Source organism: Rhodnius prolixus, unplaced genomic scaffold (genome assembly GCF_049639745.1).
Source record: "Rhodnius prolixus isolate KJV_2025 unplaced genomic scaffold, Rpr scaffold_12, whole genome shotgun sequence".
Classification (NCBI taxonomy): domain Eukaryota; kingdom Metazoa; phylum Arthropoda; class Insecta; order Hemiptera; family Reduviidae; genus Rhodnius; species Rhodnius prolixus.
This window is the reverse complement of record NW_027411635.1, coordinates 3475198-3495314: the sequence shown is the minus strand read 5'-3', so window position 1 is coordinate 3495314 and position 20117 is coordinate 3475198. Positions and strand designations below refer to the sequence as shown.

Sequence of the window (20117 nt, the reverse complement as noted above, 5' to 3'; positions counted from 1 at the left end):
GACTAAAAATGATTAAATACGTGTTTTTTATTTTTTCGAAATTTCCCGCCGTTTAAAAAAAAAGTGGGTGGAGCATATAACTCTGGTCACCCTGTATATGATTGGTAATTTTCTCCATATTTTGTGGTAGATCTGTTACATAATTGACAGAGTTTCCCTTCGTTTCCATTGTTTGTAAAGTCAGAATTGAGGAATGTTATATTTTGTAAGGTGGAAGTAAAATTTTTGTTGCAGCTTTGGAAGTGTATTGTGAAGATCGTAGTGGACAAGGTGTAAGTATTGTTAGTCCATATTACCATTTGGAGTTTTTACGTATTTTTAAATCTAGTATTTACAAAAGTCTATTTGCTTGCAAAAAGTGTTGGATATTATATTTTCTCTTATGGAAGGAGAGGAGGCACATTTCAACATCACAGTTAGAATGTGCCCTACCGACCTGCAAGTTTGTGACTTTTTTTGGGTTTAATCGCAGAGAAGGGGAAAGTGGGTCCGAACCTACATTAAGAAGCGCAACAAAGCGAATATTTTGTTCAAACTTCCTAAACCCATCACTTTTCGGGTACAACGTCCCGAACTGAGTCATTCTTGATTTTTGAACTAGATTTCAATGGTTTAAAAGAGAAAGTAATGTAGTAGTGAGAGAAATAACTGATAGAAGGTAGATTCAGAGTAAAGTAATATCATTTCTTTCTATTTTATATTGTGTTCAAAGCTACCCCACCAGAGGGGCAGATATTAACATTTGACTCAACATTTTTAGATTAAAAAAATGTAGATATGTATGTAAAGTACCAACTGTTTATTGATATAGATCTGTTAAGAAGACTTGAAAGTTGTAGAAAACAAAATAAAAAGGTTCAATAATACGATTCTGTGCACTCTGTAACAGAAAATGTAAATTCTGTTCAAATGTGTCCCCTCTACTCTACATTAATCTAGTTTGGAAAAATTTACAAAAACTTACTTAATGACCGTTTATTTGCCAATCTAGGTTATGTGCTAGCTCTTCAGGAACTGGTGGGTCATTGGCTTCTGCTTGCTCTGGTTGTATTGGATCTGGCAGTATAGCTTCCTGGTCTTCCGGTATTGGTGGTGGAGGTGGAGGTGGAGGTAGGATGATATTTGGCTCGTTTATCGGCCCATTATGGATATGATTTACTAGCGGCACATTACCACCATAGCCCTGCATTGGATATATGTTTGGGTTGAAGTGTGGTCTAGCGGGCGGACGTATGTATGGTCTATATGGTCTTCCACGTATAGGTGGCAGTGGCACCCCGTTGCGAAAGATTACAATAGGCACAACATGATGCCTATTCATCAATCTAACACCAAATCTCTGGCGAGGAATACGGGGACGAAAATGTGGTGGACGCTGGTAGGGATGATAGTATTGCATTAGACCTAGGGGATGTCGCTGACCTCGGAGAGGCCAGTTTCCAGGTGGCCGCGTCGTGTTGCTTGAAGGTGGCGGCATTCGCTGCCCGTTTCCACTTGATCCTCCGTTACTCCTAAAATGATTAAACAATTTTAGATATAATAAATTTAAAGGAGCTGAATATCAAAAAAAAATTTAGAGTTTTTCAATAAAATGATGTGCAGAGGTTTGCTATCATATTTTTTGCGCTGCTGCCAATCCTGAGTGAAGTACCTAGACAGTCTATAGCCTGGACCAGAGATTTATTGCCTTGTATCTTCTAAATCAGCGTTTCCCAACCTTTTTTAGCTCGCGTACCACTTGTTACGTCATGCTGTTCGTAAAAATGATTGTATTTCGTGAAATGTTTCATTTCGAGTGTGTTATTTTATTATTATTATCATCCGTCGATCATTTGAAACGATTGTCATAATTCCTCCTATTAAGGGTAAGAGCAGAACATCGCTTTAATCCTTAAGCCCTAACCCTTTCATCCTGCCAAATTTTATCAAAATCGGGTTAAGATTTATAGTTATTAGTAATAATATAATTTTGGAGGGGGCCTCACATATATGGGGCTAACTCCTCCCCCATTTGATGTACAGCGTCGAGACCCCCAAAAGGCATATCTACATAAAATTCTGAATCGTATGACTCCTCATTCATGAAGATCGGTTGGTGCGTTTAGGCGGTATGATGTTTACAAAAAAGGTAACAACAATAACAACAACAAGAACAGGAACAAGAACATTTTATGAAAATGCCATTTTTGCTCATTTTCGGCAACTGTTTTCTCAAAATTTACTTGATCTGAGCTGTTACAAAAAAATTACAGTCATAAAGAAGGATCTGCCCTATATTTTAAAGAAAATTTGAGAATTTTATCTTTTATAGAAAAAGAGAAAAAAAAATGTCAAATTTGGGTGTTTTTCAACTTTACGCTTTTTCGTGCATTTTTTGACGATCAACCCTTATACAACTGTCCGTACCAACTGTTTTAATTATTACTACTATTATCTTTATTTTTTTTAGAGATCAAAGGCAGAGAAGAAAGGCCTAGATTGTTCTAGGGGTTAAGCGACCAAAGTCGGTATCAGGCCACCACTGTGTAGACAAAAGGGGCGGTCTCTACCTGAACTAGAAAGGAAAGGGCTAGATTGTTCTAGAGGTTGAACGACCAAAGTCAGTAACAGGCCGCCACTGCATAAACAAAAGGGCGGTATCTACCTGTGGCGGAGAAGAAAGGCCTAGATTGTTCTAGAGGTTGAACGACCAAAGTCAGTAACAGGAGGAAACAATTGTATCTGTTACAAATCAGTTCAAGTTCATGTTCACCTTATATCCTTTGAATGGGATTCTAAAACTTTCATAGACTGGGCAGCTGATAAACAATTAATGTTTCCGGCTCGTTCTTATTACACATTAAACAATAATCTTTGGGGTTTGATTGTATAAATTACATTATTGATTTCAAATTTAATAACATAAGGGCCACCCCAATCTTATTTCAGAAAGAATTCTTATAACTTGAAAAGAAATGAATTTATCTAAATATCGTTGACCAACATTTTGTAATAAATTTTGAGAATTCCAAAATATATTATACATAATGTTATTTACTTTATTTAAATCAGTTAAGTGCAAGTGTTCCCTGTTTTATTATAGAAATATTAGGTTTGTGATATATGCATTCTAATGAGCAATTCTAATTCTAGAAGGAGTTTGAAATCCAATTATCATTTGTGTTTTCGGGTTTGGGAAAATACTCCATGAAAGACAATTTTAACCCTGTTAAATGTGGTATTATATTTTCTCGTATATCTTGAGACAGACTAACCTTATTACTGTACATTCTATGATATTTTTAAGATTTTATTATGTCCGCCATTGATTATTTTTTGTGTACCATCAACCAGCAACTTGCGTACCACAGGTTGGGGATACGCTGTCCTATTTTGAGAGGTGCAGGGTAGCAACCATTTTTTGATCAATCAATGGCTATGGAGCAACATGGGAGAGTTTTCATTGGCCAACTCCAAGATCAAATTCAGTCAATCAAATCAATTTTTCTATTTCCTAGCATAAATTACTAAGGAAATCTATACAGATTACAACGTAACCCTAAGAAGTACAAAGGAAACGATTTCTTTTTTTTTGGAAATGGCGTTTATACTTTCAATTATGCATTTGTAAAGATAAATTACGAATAAATATTTTGTTTTATTTATTTTCTTTATACAGAGTTTATGCGGAGGAGTGGTCGAAACTTCGGGAGGTGATTCGGCAGCTCAAATGCAACAAAAAATATTCTCTTCTCTTTTGCCCAATTCTCAATAGTGTCCAAGATATTTGCATTTTTAACTTTTCCGTCGATATTCGCGTTTTTCACCATAAAAACGGCTGACTTTTCTATCCTTTATCCTACAACAAATCTGCTTATTCCAAATGAAAGAGCATTAAATTTCCTATAAATCTGCTCAATACCGAGCCTCAAAACGTTTCTTATAACAATGAAATTTTTACTTTATTATTTACTTATTTATTAACATATTTTAACGTCATAATGGAGTTTTTTTTCCATCAAAGTTTAATCAATAATAATTCAAAACTAATCAAATTTTTGGAGAAGGAACAAAAAGAAAATAATTAATTTTTTTTGAATTATTATTAATTAATTAACTTTGATCAAAAAAACCTCCATTATACCATTAAAATATGTTGCACAAACAATTGTAGACAACTACTGCGTTTTATTGCTACTTTATTTTTTACTTCCGTTTTATTAAATAATTATTGTTAAAAACTAAAATGGTTACTTTTCTTTTTGTTCCTTCTCCAAAAATTGACATTTGAGTAAATTAGTAGTGAAAAGTCGGTTACGCAAAATCCCAGTTCTCTGCATTTACACCCCTCTGTTCGGGGTAGGGTTTCATTAAAAACCAAAAAAATCCATATGATCTTGAAGCTCAATAAATGCAGAACTTTTCCTGCAATTGGGTGACTCTTTGGTTCATTAATCATTGAAAAAATGCAGTTGAAAATTTTAACAAAAATCATCGAAAACGAATTTTTTAGACATTAAAGTCATTGTTATAAGAAATGTTTTAAAGCTCTGTATTGAGCAGATTTCTAGGAAATTTAATGCTCTTTCGTTTGGAATAAGCAGATTTGTTGTAGGATAAAGGATAGAAAAGTTATGGCCGTTTTTATGGTGAAAAACGCGAATATCGACGGAAAAGTTAAAAATGCAAATATCTTGGACACTATTGAGAATCGGGCCAAAGTGAAGAGAATATTTTTGGTAGCATTTGAGCTGCTGAATCACCTCCCGAAGGTTTCGATCACACCCTGTAGAGTGAAGGAAGATGGAGAATTCTATTTGATTGTCCGTTAAATTTTAGTATTCAATTAAAGTCAAGATCTTTGTCTTATACAAGTATGTAGTATAAAAAGGCGGTGTTACTTCTTATTTAATTATTTTCTAATTTATCTAAGTTAATTATAGAGGAACAGCTGGATTCGAACCCATGATCTGCGCATTGAATTGGAGCACTTAGCTGATCCCTTACCATTCCTTATCATAATGTATCTCCTCTTACAATAAATATTCTAGTACATTTAAATTTGTGATGAGTAGCAATGCTTACATGATCGACAAAATTAAAGGCTTTTAGATAATTGGATAAGATTTGCTGCAATTCACTCTCTTCTTTACTTCGTTTTGTTTTTCACTAAACACACTGAAAACAGAAATAAATTTGAATTAAAAGAAGTAGACTTTTTTAAATATAATAAGCAACAGTCTCTTTAAAACAAGCTAGCAATGTCTAATGTCAGGAAAAGAAGAATTCACAAATTATTCTATATTATTTTTAACACTAAACCTACCGACATTTATACATAACTATTCCTACCGTAACCGGTCAAATGACCGGACTTTAAAATCACTTAAATTTCTTATTATAGGCTGAGGATAATAATTATTTACCAATGAAAAAGCATAGTTTCTTTTATTTTAAAATAAATCTCGTAGATTTTACTCTTTATTAACCATTTTTTATAATTATAGGCTTTTTTTCCCATACGTAATTTCCCGCATACGTATTTTTTATATTTTAGGCAGTATTTCTTATCCCTATTGCCTTTGCAGTACCTTATTTGGCTATTTTCCGACCACTTGTTCGTATACTAATATTTGTCATGGTTTTGCAATGGTAACACAAAGTTTTGCCTTGAAATTTCACTTCCGGTAGTTTTTTTAAACAAAATCCAACCATTTATCCCGGGGCTAAGTCTAGGATATTGAAAACTATTTGTTGAGGCCATCTCCGAGATTTTCCACGGTTATATTTCCTCCACGAGCTGTGTACATTGCTGCTAATTTCAGAGCGACCATCTTCCCAAGAGGAACTATAGGTTCTCTGCTTTCACGTTTTCCCAAATATGAAGAGATTACATCGAACCCTAGCTAAAATTTGATACCAAATTTGTCCGGTTTATTTGGGCATGTACTGAGTAAATCTGCATCTTGAGTTAGTTGGGAACAAATGTCCTTGGAAGAGATATAAGCTCTTGGTTAGAACAGTTTTGACTGTTCTCTACGAATTTGTTCCAAAATTTAGAAATCAAAGCAAATTTAGCGGTTTGTAAGCGATGATTTCTTTGATCCACTCGAATAAACCTCAAAATTTCCGTCTATACAATTCTGCTCACAGTGTTTGAGAAGAATGCTCGTCTCTATTTTTTGTTCCATAGAAAAGGGCAATATCGTACATTTTGTGCCTCATATGCACCACATGCAAACAATAATCCGATAAACGCATTATCAAATTGAGTTTTCGAGAGAATTCTGTTACAAAAATAAATAAATAAAATAAAATATTAAAATAAGTAAATAAAATGAAAATATTCAGCCGGTCAAATGACCGGTCGCGGTAGTTAAGACGGACTGCATATTTTTCTCAAAAATCAAATATTAGGAAAAGAAGTGAATATTAAAAAAACAATTGTATACATATTTTAGGAAAAGTCGTGAAGTTTAATGGCGGTATGATAACGCTGTAATTAGAATTTTTAAGCCAAATTTAAAAAACGGTCAATTGACCGGTCGTGGTAGGTTTAGTGTTAAAGAAGCCATTTAATTAACATTCTTTTTCATTTAGAAACGCCTTTTAAGTTTCAAGATCACATTTTAATTTCTAAAGAATAAAAAATGTGTGCATCAAAATAAGCTTTCTTAAAAAAAACAAAGTTACAAATATTTGTAGCCTTTTACTCGTACTCATATATTTTCATAATATACAGGGTGTTCATTTTAAGACGCCTCAAATGCATCTCATGCTTAAACGGTTGATCTGAGCAAAAAATGGTATAGGAAAAATTTGTTGCCCGTCACCTCTAGTTTCCAAATATATGACTTGATTTTAGATTCCTGCCCGCATACGCGGCTTACGCGTGACCAAAAGTGAGGGTTTGCAGTTGACTCCCATTTTCATATACACAGTTTTAAAAGGTGCCTCCTCTGGCCTGCAAGCCAGGTTAGCCAGGAGGTTATCAACTGCTTTCTGTATCTGAGGAAGGCCTTTGAAGGCACAGTACATGCTTCACAAGTTAAATAAAGTGCATTATTTGATAAATTAAGGAATAAGTTTGATCCTTTACATGAAAGATATTGAACACTTAAATATGTGGCAGGAGGTTTCCAATGTTTTTGGTAATTAAACGCAACTCTCCCAAAATTACCAAATAATTATTAAACCTTCTTGTTTGTAACAGATGTAAAATTAATTTTTAGCCATTTTGTGTAAGCTTGAGAACATCTAAAGATGATTTGATTTGATTCTAAGAAAAATCACACGGAAAACGACTTATTTCCTGATATTAAGAAAAATACTAGCTTTACTGCCTTGGCAATATTTTTAGTAGAAAGGGGATGAAAAAATACATAAAAATGACCTATCGCGTGCTCTTCTTTCTCTTTGATAACAAGTTACAAAAATTGAAATATGATTAATAAATACCAGATTTTGAAATGGCCTAGCACCTTTAGTTTTGAAGATATCGAATTGCGATTTCCGGTTTCTTTCATAACTTTTTATACTCTTTAAAACTGTATATATGAAAATGGGGGTCAACTGCGAACTCTCACTTTTGGTCGCGCGTCAGCCGCGTATAATCAAGTCACTGAAGCTATTCTGAAACTAGAGGTGACGGGCAACTAAATTTTTTCTCTACCATTTTTCGCTCAGATCGACCGTTTAAGCATGAAATGCATTTGAGCCGTCTTAAAATGAAACCCTGTATTTAGTAGTATAATATAAAGGTAGCAACCGTTACGGTTACATGAAAATGGCCGAAAATTGATAGTATCGTCCTTGGTATACATGCACAAAATACGCATACAAGGTGAGTAAATACTTAAGTTTATTCACAATCAATACTCAAACTCAGTATTGCAAACACAACCTTCCTCATTTACAAACAATTACATTTTATGGATTTTATAACAGAAATTCAACGGCAATTACTAACATGAGTTAATTTTTATATCAATTATAAGTCCAATAAAAGCTGATCCGAGTAAATATGTTATAGTATCATATTGATATCTACTTTTTATTTTTCATTCTAAATTCTAGAACATAAAACTGGGTCACATTACGATTATAAAGTAGTTATTGGACTGCTGTTTCCTGAAAAACTAGGGGGAGAATTTAGTCTTCTAAAGAAAATATCTTTATGACGTAGGCTCTCAATTTACTTCATACAGTGACTCCCATTAATATTGGGACACCTGTTACAAAATGATTTAAAAGGAAAATGAAAACAACATACAAAAGTTTGGAATTTTTTTTAAAAAAAATTACATTAGCAACATCTGTGGAAATTATGTATAAGTATAAATCGATGAAATTCCAAACTGTTAGGTAGCACTTTTTGAAAAAGTGTAAAATAAAATTCTCAAAAATATTGGGACACCAGAAGTGCTAGAGTTTAAATGTTCAATATTTAAAATCTCCTACTATTTAATATTTGGTTGGTAATAATTTAATAATTGCTTTTTGACTTACAATAGCCCTCAAACGATCAGGCATAGGTGAAACAAGTTTTTGGTTAATTCAGGTGGTTTTTTTCCCATTCTTCCAGGAAACATCGTTTTAATTCATTTTTGTTAGATATTACTCGTTTACTTAATGCACTAGCTAAATATTGCCATAAATGTTCAATGGGATTAAGATCTGGTGACTGCGGAGAGGTTTGGAATACTTTTGGGCAAACAGTCACTTACGTATCACCCAAGCCGTAGGTTTGGGGTCGTTATCTTGGTAGAATTTAGAAGACCATAAAATACCAAATGTTTGGGCACTTTTTTCAAATTATATTTTAATATATTACTATAAACCATTTTGTGCATCATTCCATCAATAAACACTAATTCTCCAAATCCTGATGCGGACATCCAGCCCCAAACCAGAACTGACCCACCTCCACCCGGAGGTGCAGCTTTAAAACCCTTTAAAGTTGGCTGTAAATTCTTCTTTTCGAGTTCAGCATTCGCTTTCCTCCAGACCATAACCCTTCCATCTGACTGGAAAACATTAAATTTTGATTCATCGCTAGAGTATATCATTCCAAAAGTCACTATTTACATTGAAATATTTTTCGGCAAATTTCACTCTCTTAGCACGATTTATCTTACTGACAAAAGGATTCTTCCAGGCTACTCTACCATGATAGTCGAGTTTTCTTAGCACTCTCCGAACTGTTTCTGCTCCTTTTTTGCTCTCTGAACATGTCAAAAATTTCACATAGAAGTTTTGGAGCACTAAGTCGGTGATCTTTTTTAATTCTTTTAATATATAACGCTTCTCTCTCTCAGAGAGCAGTTGAGGACGGCCTTTTTGCGGGGTTGAAACAATTCTTTTTTCTTTTTGGTAACGCTGAATGATGTTCCACGCAGTAGATGTTTTAGGTCCGATCAGTTTTTCTGTCCCTCTAACACTTTTTATTGTCTTTGTGCAAAGAAATTATAATATTTCTTTGTTCAATCGTTGTATTTGTATTTTTGCGCGACATGTTACACCTGGCTTGATTTATATAAACTAATTTAATTATTAATTTCATATTGAATATATGCTTAAGGTATATATTTACAAATTGTATAAATATTCGGGCAAAACCTTGGACAAACTATAAATTATAATAGTGTCCCAATACTTATGAGAGGTAGAATTTGCTCTTATTCTTATATACATTTTTTTTAATCTACCAAAACATTTTTATGTACTTATTTAAATAGTTTTTATTTAATTAATAGTAATTATAAAATGAAATGAATTTATAAAAATTTGAATAAATGGGTGCCCCTTTTAATTTTCGTCAATTTTTAACTTCTGTATGTACTGTCCCAATATTAATGGGAGTCACTGTAGATGATTTTTAACAATTTTATGCAACACTTGTAGAAGCAAAACAAAACAATTATTTGTTATAACAAATATGAAGTAAAATCAAATTTGTTTTAAAGTATAATTACTTTAATCTTTGAGAATTAGTTATACTTACGATCACTTTTAAACAAAACTGGTACACTTCAAAACACAATCAAAAAAATATACTGAGAGGTTACGAGGTAGGTTAGTTTACACAATAATGTCAGCGAGCTAACCATATAATTAAAAAAAGGAGTGAATATAAACAAAAAACTAAAAAAAAATACTATGTAGCTAACAAAAATTTAAAATTTCTTTTTCTTTTGCTCTAGAATTTAATTTACAAGAATTTCTTAATTGTAAATTATTTACAGAACAGAGAATTTAGTTACCATGTTGTCCGCTAGGTTCAGATTAATGTGAACGAGGGTGAATTAAAATATTATCTACTCGGTTAATGGTAGAGAATTAGCAGCTAGCTGAAAATAATATAATAATATTTTTTAGTTAAAATTAATTTTAACTAAAAAATTAAACGAATTGAAGACTACTAAAATTTTGGTTGTATAAATACCAAGCTGGTTGTGCTTGGTTGGTTGTAATCTGGCTTTCGTCCTTCTTATTCCACTCATTCTGCACTCTTGAAAATTACCCATGACTTGCAGACGGCTATTGCCGACCAAAAACTTACCATCCTTATACTCCTAGACTTCTCCAAAGCCTTTGATACCGTTGACCATCATATCCTGCTATCTAAACTACAATCCCTCTCTTTTTCCAATAGCACCCTCCGTTGGTTCCAATCCTTCCTGTCTAATCGTTCCCAATTCGTTGTCACTCCCGATAGTAATCCTTCTTCACTTCTTCCTTTGTCACGCGGTGTACCTCAAGGTTCTTCCCTATCTCCCACCCTCTTCTCAATTTACATCAATGACCTTCCTCTTTCCATCTCTCATTCCCAGTATCACCTCTATGCTGATGATTTTCAGATTTACATATCCTTTTCACCGTCGGATTTGTTTGAAGCTGTATTTAAACTTCAAGAAGACCTCAATAATATCTCAGCATGGGCCACGAACAATAAGCTTACCCTGAATGTAGAAAAGACCAAAGCTATAGTTATTGGCTCCAACCCACTCCTTAAATCATTGGCTCCTCTTCCTAATCTTTTCCTTTACAATAACCCAATAAAATATTGTTCCTCTGTGAAAAACCTTGGTATCACTTTCGATCAAAACCTATCCTGGAAAAACCATGTTTCCCAAATCTCTCGTCATTCCATCCATATCCTTAAGCAGTTTAATAGTTCCCGTCACCTTTTTCCAATTAAGACCCGGCAACTCCTAGTTTCCTCTCTTATATTCCCCCATTTCGACTATGGTTGTTTAGTGTATGGCGGTCTTTCTGGTGATATTGAAGCTAAGCTTAAGCGCCTCATGAACTGCTTCATAAGATTTATTTTCAGCATTTCCAGAGACTCTCGCATTTCGCACTGCTACGATGAGTTGAAGTGGCTTTTTCCTGTCTATCGCCGCCAATATTTTTTGGCTTCTTTCCTTTTTCAAGTCATTCAGTCTCAAAGGCCTTCCTATATTTTTCAACTCCTTAAGTTTAAATCCTCCATCCATTCCCGTAACACTAGATCTCGCTCATCTGATCTCTATATTCCCTCTCACCGTACCTCATCCTTTGACAAGTCCTTCCTAATACGTGCTACCTCTCTCTGGAACTCCTTGCCTTCATCTGTCCGCCATGCTCCTACCCTGTCTATCTTTAAATCCCGTCTATTCAGTTATCTCCTTTCTATTCAGCTTCCTCCGAAATTCTAATTGTTTTAATTTATTTCCTTAATTTCTGCTGTTTTATTATTTTATTTTTACTTTCATTTTCACTTATTATATTTTCACTTTTGTAAATATTTATTTATTTATTTAATTTCTCTATAATCACAGGCCAAACTGTTAAGGCCTCTATTTGTTCCTGTAGGGGACAATTGTCCCAGAATAATAAATTTCTTTTCTATTTCTATTTCTATTCTATTTCTATAAATACCAAGCTGGTTGTGCTAATAAAATAAATTTCGTTAAGAATTATAAATCTGAAAATTTAGTAAAACGTAACAACTCAGGAATTGCATTAGTGATCGAATTCTTCTACCAGTTGCTCTCAATAACAAAATACTAGATTTGTAATAATTTTAAATAGAATCAGATTTTTACTTGTTATTATTTGGTGTGTGGGTTTCTTTTAAAAATATTTCATTCTAATCAGCCACAAGCCACAGGAGAATCGTGTAAAATCCTCTACTTCGTTAATATTACTTGAGGGCACAAGCTGCGATGGTATTTTTTTTGTAAGGAATACAGTTTATTGGGCCACTTCTTAACTTTATAATCCATCACATTAACTTTCTAGATCAGTGCTTCCCAAACTTTTTCTGCTCTTGGCACATTAGTCAAGATACCAAACAGTAAACAGCACAATTGAACTGAAATGCTCTCATTTCATTTTAAAATGACGTATTATGTTATTCTAATAACAACACTATTACAATCCTACAAAAATACAAGTTTTCGTGGCAGGCTGTAACATTAATAACAAACCCAATCATTCACCCGTCAATTCCGTTCTCTGTCAATACAATTAACTACAAGTAGCAATGAATCTTATATGACAAATATAGAGATGTATTTTAGACAGAATGAAGCAATTGGGCTCAGTATTGTCCAACATTCTGATATTATACTTCTACTGTATGCTGATGATCTTATTCTGTTGGTGGACTCTCAAGTTGGTCTTAGGAAAAAAATTAATATATTAAATAACTTTTGTGTTTTAAACTCACTCAATGTCAATCCTTTGAAATCTAAGGTTTTAATTTTTCGTAAAGGTCGAGCTAGAAATCGAAAGGAGCATTTTGCCTATGGTGAGGAGGAGCTTCAGTTGGTAGATAAATTTAATTATCTAGGAATAGAGTTTAGTAAATCTTCCTTATTTGCTGAAGCCACAAGTTGCTCAGTTGGTAAAATGAATATGGCTGTTGGAACTGTCTACAGTATTCTTTGCAGCACTAAATGTGAAACCTGGGATTCAACAGTAAAATTGTTTAATGCTATTGCCCGTAGTATTTTATTATATGGTGCAGCAGTCTGGAGTTTGAGATATGTCAATATTTTGGAAAGAGCTCAGATTGATTTTTATAAAAGAACTCTACATTTACAGAAATGTACTCCGGATTACATAGTGAGAATTGAAGCGGGTATAACACCTATCTTAGTTCACATTACCAAACTTATAATTGGTTGGCTGTGTAAAATTTTGTCCATGGGCTCTGAGAGGTTTCCTAGGATTTGTTATAATAGATTGTTTTCCTTGGATTCAAAACCAGGAAATATTTATAAGTACAACTGGGTGTCCCAAATCAAAAAGATATTTTTGGATTTAAACTGTGAGCACCTTTGGAATGAGCAGTCTGCTGATAACTTTCGAAAAAGAAAGAAGGAAGTTCTAAATCTACTACAGAAAGAATTGCGTGAAGCAGATTATAATAAGTTGGCTGCCTCACAGTTTAGCAGAATTTATAGTTCACTTCCGTTAAAGGGCGGCACTGCCCAGGAATACTTAAACATAAGCATTCCATTTTCTATCACTAAATTAATTGCACAGCTTCGAACTTGCAATAATTACTGTATAAAGCTGACTATAAAGAATATAACATATGTTATCAATTCTACAAAAAATTGTTATATTTGTAATATGGGAGTGAATGAAGACGTAATTCACGTATTTATAGAATGTCCCGCATACCATTCTGTTAGAGAAAACTACCTTTCTCATTATGGTTCACCTATAACCTATGACAATTTGTTTCACCAATTATTGTCATCTGCGGTGAAAGAAGATCTAATTAAGGTGTTTAATTACGTTAAAAAAGTACTACAGCTAAGGCAGTCCTTAATCCAATAATCTGTTTGCATTCTTTATCTTTTTAAATTTAGTTAAAAATAATTTTTGTTTTAGTTTATCTATTTTTCTCTTTCTATTTGTGACATTGAAGATTTATGGACCATTACAATATTTATTTTATTGTTTCATTTTATAATTTTAAGAGAAATCTTTTGTGCACAATACTATTAAATTTTGATAATTTTTCTTTTATTACTATTATTATTATTATTAAGTAATTGTTATTGATAAGCAGATTATATGTTGTTTAATTTCATTTAATAATTTTGTGAATATAGATGTGCAACTCAACTCCTTGTATGGGTTATGTAACCTAAGCAAATAAATAAACAGTATATGACAAAGAAATTCTTTACTTTAATGCCTATTATTGATGTCAAGAAGTGCCTGTAATTCATGTAAAATTGTAAATCCCTAACTAAAAGAAAGTGATTAAAAGCACCTCTAAATGAGATTAAAGTTACCAAAAACTAAACAGCCAATAAAGAAGATCGAAAGCTGTGACATATTTTACTAATTCTCTGTCTTGAATCCTCTTGAAGCAAGTTAACTCCAGTCTTCCAATGGTCAAGCTAGATAATGACTAAACTGCATTGCTTTAATTTTTATATTTGACTAGCCTATTTTTGGGTTTGTTTTATTTCATTATAGGAATATGAGGTTATACTTTTTTAACTTATAATTAATTTATATCTGCAGAAGTAAATATTTAAAGTGCAATTTGTAACCTTTGACTTCCTTATTTTAAGACAATCTACATTAAAAATTGACTACTGGTCCATCTAAAAGAGTTTTCAATGAATTAAACAACTTGATAAACTAACACTGTTGAGTGCTCGTGAACACGTTTTCTTGTAAAAACAAACGTAATTTCTCGTACGAAGATAAAAGGAATGCTGGAAAATGATATACCGCGTTAGAAAGCCCACATTAGACAAGGGAACTTTTACTAAAAAGTGCCAGCACCTAGGTCTGATAATGATCACATAAGGGCCTAATGAGTTTTCTTCAAAAATTACGATTACTTTTATTTTTCCAGTATTCGGAGGAAGATTGAGGCTGTTTGCAGAATAACTTATGCTTCAAAATGGTGTCATTTTTTAGAAAATTTATCTGCCTTTCTAACCGTGTCTCCAGAATCGAATTCGGACTAAAACTTTCTGAGTAATAACATTTTTATTGGAAAAAAGTAATGATTTTAGAAAAAAAAATTAAAAGTGACGTCACTCAAGAACAGAGGAAAATATGAAGTTGGCCAATACGTCATTGAACTCCACACTTTAGATGCACTACACACAGTAGGCCTATTGACAATACTTACTGGTTCACCCTGTGTATGACACTACAGTGCCATAGATGAAATTGTATTTAGATTCGGCTCTGTTAAAGTACCTTTATCTCGTGATAATCACCAAGTAAGAACTGAAAAGAGGATATACAGTGGCAATTCACTATTAATGTATAATCGTTTAAAAAAGCTGTGCCTTTATGCTGACAATAACAATGAAATCTATAATGTTGGCAATTTTATATCATCAATAAATAAAATAAAATAATGGTGATAGCGCAATTCAACACAACTAGATAAAATATTAGCCCAAATTTCCTCCATGTATCAAACCTAAACTAAATTTTAACTGTAATTGTTTTTATTCTTTGCCATTCAGTGAAGTGAAGTTGATATTAAAAGCTCGTTGTGAACTGTTTTATTTAGTATTCCCGGGTTCTAGATGGATTTTTACAGACGGCTCGAAAAATACGATGGGTGTAGGTTGCGCTATATATGACCAAATGGACAAAAAATCTTTTCAGTTTCGCCTTAAAGAATTTACGTCCATCTACAGTGCGGAACTTATAGCAGTCAAAGAAGCCATCAAATACGCAAGGTCTTGCTCATCTATGGAAAAAGATATACTGATATTTACCGACAATATGGCTGTGGTAACAAAGCTTCGTCACCCTGCTAAGAGTCATTCTACCATCATATTAGAAATCCAAAAGATGATCCTTTCGGATGATCTCCTTAGTAAAATAAGGGTCATTTGGGTTAAGGGTCATGCCAGTATTGGCGGTAATGAAGTGGTGGATGCCTTGGCGAAAGAAGCTATCACTTCGGGGATAGCCTACTCAGAGCCATATTTGGCAGCGGATATAAAAAATCTAGTCCGGCGAAGTAATTATACGCTATGGCAAGACGAATACAACAGCAGCAAAACGGTTAAAGCGAAATTTTACTCCGCTATACAGCCCTCTATTCCAGTCAAACCCTGGTATAGCACGGTAGGTGCAAGTAGAACATTCTACACAGCTATAGTCCGTTTAAGATTAAACCATAACCGAACTCCAAGCCATCTATTCCGCATAGGGGTTCTCCCTGATAAGCAGTGTACATGTGGGGAGGAAGCAGAAGCTGATTCCAACCACTTAATTTTGGCATGCCCCCAAAGAAGTAAAGGCAGGGACAATCTTTGGGAAGCCATAGTGGAAAATAAGTTGGAACTGCCGACTAATTTGCAGCAGATATTGGCAGGGGCTAATATTGTAACTCTTGAGGCAATAGTGAATCATATTAAGCATAATCACATTCTAATATAATTTAATTATTAGGATAATATTCTTTCAAATATAATATAATTAAATAATATAATTTATTAAATTATTGAAGAAATAAATACATCTCCACACTGAATCAATGGCTAATCTGCATGCCCAGAAGGCCAAAAAAAAAAAAAAAAAAACTGTTTTATTTAAATTAGAGTTAGGGTGAAGGGACCAGTAATTGACTGGGCACCAGTAATTGACATACCAGAAATAAACTGGTATTATAAGGGATATGAGCCGTTTTTAGTGCTGATTCTTTCAATTTCGTTATTGAGAAGCCTTTAGGCAGCAGTTCCAGAAAAATATTAATTATTGGAAGGTTCCTTGGTATCAGTGGAAGGTTATTTGTGTTAAAAGTTCAAAATCAAGGAAAAAACAAGCCGTTGCTAAGGAGGATTGATAAGAAAATAATTTTCCTTTTTTCTTATTTTTCGTTTATTTGTTCATATATTCGTGTGGTTATCAATGTTCTGTTATAATTAGTATTACTTGTAGATTTAATTTATGTAGTTTTTTTTTTTAATTATAAGAAGCATTGAGGATTAAAATGGGGCTGTCAATCACTGGTCCTTGAAACGGCAATCTGCCCAGTAATTGACATGTATGTCAATTACTAGTCCTACAGCTTTTTTGTTTGAGACCAGTGATTGACTTCCAGGGAAAATGATAAGATAGGTTGATAAATTTTATTATAATTAAAAATTCAATACTTTGTAAAATAAAATCATTGATAAAAATCGGCAACATAAAATAAATAGTAAAACTTCCAACAAAATATGTTTAAATTAATGAATTAGCAAATGTACGCCTTATTTCAAGAGGGCATGCAGAATGATTATTCTGTACAGAACAACAATGTATGAACAACAAACTGGAATAGTCGAGATCGCCGAACAGTTTCACGAGGCCAACGTGACTGATAAAAACGACGCCCACTTATCGGAGTTTGAAAATCTCTCATTCGCCCTCAGTTTTGGGTCCTTGCCACATGCCAAAGAAGAAAGGGAGGAAATGGCTGAACCATAGAATTCCATCAAATAAAACGGCCAGGGGAAAAATGAAGCTCCCTCAAGAGAAGTACCAGGTGCGAAATTAAACATAAGTGGAGAAGTTGGTGACTTAGTGATGTTACACATTTCTTACTTTTTAATCTAGTTTTTTTTTTCATTGATGTTTCATTTATTTATTACTGTTGTAAGTGCGAATGCTTACAACCTGAGGCGGGACGCAATGAACGTGCACAGTGTATTTATACATGAGCCCAAGAGGTAACTCAGTAATAATAAACAACCAAATACTGTTTAGATGCAGAAAATAAGAATGAATTACATTCAGATAGTTTGGTTTCGAAGCAAATGACACTGGCAGCACAGATTGTGGAAAATATTAGCGAAGCGCTCCAAAAGAAGGGAAGCGTAGGAGAAATTTGGTTCACTAGAAAGCACCAACAACTCGAACCCAAGGACGCGTAGATGCCATCAGTAGCAACGTTATAGGCGGAATGGATAAAACAAGGATGTGACCACATAGTCTAATCGGAAGTAGAGAGTTTGGTAAAGTGAGAACCAAAAAAAAAATTTCCAAAAAGAGGTTTAGGTAACAAAATATTTAGCGGAAACTTGAAAGGATAAGAGAGCGGAAGAGTTGAGAGAAAGAGATAAAAGCGAGCCGACAGACATTGTGTACGATCTAACAAGTATGTTAGCTAATATCTCCTTGGTACTATTGAAAGTAAGGGCTGTTATTCAAATTACCTGTCTTGGCTTGGGGACTTAATTAAAACTGTCCAGTAGGACAGTTGTGTAAGGGTTGGTCGTCAAAAACTGTATAAAATAGCGTAATGTTGAAAAATATTAGATTATTTAGGTTTGCCTATTTAAAAACTGATTGTAATTAATTATGAATAAGACCGATTTTTGTTATAAACCCAATTGAAAAAGTGATTTAGGTGATTTAAGTGATTTATTTAGATTTAAAAGTGATTTTGAATGCATACCTTATGTCGTTTCATGAATATATTTGTATGTCAATTACTGGTCCCACCCCATGTCAAACACTGGTTCCACCGAAAATTCGGTGTCAATTACTGGGTCATTGACATACTTCCAAAAAAAATCATTTTTGGTTGACATAAAGATCGAATTTACTGCTTTTAAAATATTAATAAAATAAAATACATCCTACTGGAGCGGTACAATTTTACAACCTACACCTGGAGCCAAAATAACGGAAGTTATTCTACCTTAAACTCGAATTTTTTCTTAAGCAGTCAATTACTGGTCCCTTCACCCTATGTCAGTTTTGTTCATTATGTAATTTTAATCAAATAGAAAATTGTAACCAACTTTTATTACAGTCTGTCAAAATTTTAAAACATTATCGCAAAAAATATTTTAATAAATGTACTCTCAATGAAAGTGAGCTTTTGCAGTTATTTAGATGGTATAGATTGCCAAGCACTGTGTAAATATTTAAAAGATGCACTCTCCTATAGATCTATCTATAATTTTTAAATGCTACATTTATTGTTTATTTGTATTTCATTTTTTTGCAACTCTACTGACGGATTTGATCCATGGCAAGAAATGTTTTCAGTGTTTTTACGTCTTTTATGGAATGTACTCTTTTTCCTTAATAAAACATTATTATTATTATTAGTCCAAACTGTAGGCTACAAAATAAACAAATACTGTTCACTAAATTTAAATCTCTATACCTAATAAAAATTTTAGATGCATTAGTAATACTCACCAAAATAAACCACATTCAACTTTAAGAGAAAGATACTAACTACGATGAGAGGTTACTTTTTCAGGTTATTTTACACAATAACATTTGAAATCGGGACTTTTGACAACGCTAAAAATAATTAAAAAAAACAAACCCAAATGGACAACCAATTGTTAATAAAGAAAATAAACGTTTGTCTAAATGTAAATTTTGATTATTCTTCTTGAAGAATAAGTTGTAAAGATGTATTTTGTCCTGATTTTCTGGGGTTACTACTTACATGAAAAACTGAGAAAAATTTTCTGATCTTCTAGAAAACTATCAATATGTCTGTACAATCTCCAAAAAATTAGGATAACTGTAGTATTTCTTTTCTTCTAACTCTTTCGCTGAACTTTCAGGTAGTTATCGAAATGAACATCCGATTTAAACACTTCTTCAGTTCTTTAGTTTTGTCAAGGATTTGTTTTAGCTTGAAGTACCATTGAACTACGTTTGCAAATGAATAATACCCAGTGATATTTAGAATAAACTGATTTATTATCATTCTAAAGTTAATATACGATCGAGTCAATATGATTCTTAAGATTAATTCTGAACGCTCAAAGCCAAAAAACATTGGTAAAGGGGTACCCTTCAGGATGAAATCTTAAGCCCGTTACTTTTTAATTTATTCATTTAGGATATGGAAAACGTTTTTTTTAAGGAAGAATAGGGCTTTTGGTTTGCAGATAAACTCGTGTCTTGACATCCTCAAGCTGACGATCTTGTCGTTTTTGGAGATAGCCACTCTGATTTATGGAATACATTGAAACTGTTGGAACTGTATTGTCTAGACAATTGTCTAGAGGTAAATCTCGAAAAAACTAATATTGTTAAGTTTTATATGGGAAGACCCAAAAAAGAAAGGCACTTTTTATATAATGGCCGTCCTCTAGATGTTAAACCAGAATACAATTATTTGGGAGTAA

The 20117-nt window shown here is 33.2% G+C and overlaps 2 protein-coding genes across 4 annotated transcripts in view; one reads left to right on the top strand and one right to left on the bottom strand.

Moving 5' to 3' along the window:
• The window catches only part of LOC141461655 (uncharacterized), a 29569-nt gene extending 10341 nt beyond the window's left edge, over window positions 1-19228 (bottom strand). Inside the window, exons 1-3 of one of the 3 annotated variants that reach the window (XM_074142861.1) lie at window positions 19168-19228; window positions 5065-5157; window positions 965-1511 (exon numbers count right to left, since the gene is read on the bottom strand). In XM_074142861.1, coding sequence (XP_073998962.1) covers window positions 965-1511; window positions 5065-5066 — 549 coding nt within the window. In that variant the 5' untranslated portion in view covers window positions 5067-5157; window positions 19168-19228. Of the gene's footprint in view, window positions 1-964; window positions 1512-5064; window positions 5158-9982; window positions 10057-15136; window positions 15156-19167 lie in introns of those variants that run through there. The other 2 variants (XM_074142862.1, XM_074142860.1) reach the window with 2 other exon arrangements.
• LOC141461964 (uncharacterized) lies at window positions 15577-16410 on the top strand. The gene has a single exon (XM_074143465.1). It carries the CDS (start codon window positions 15577-15579, stop codon window positions 16408-16410), a length of 834 nt encoding a protein of 277 aa, XP_073999566.1.
• Window positions 19229-20117: the final 889 nt, after the last annotated feature.

What these genes read in the sequence shown, in the direction of transcription:
- LOC141461964 (XM_074143465.1), top strand. Translation starts at nt 15,577, where the DNA reads ATGGGTGTAGGTTGCGCTATATATGACCAAATGGACAAAAAATCTTTT.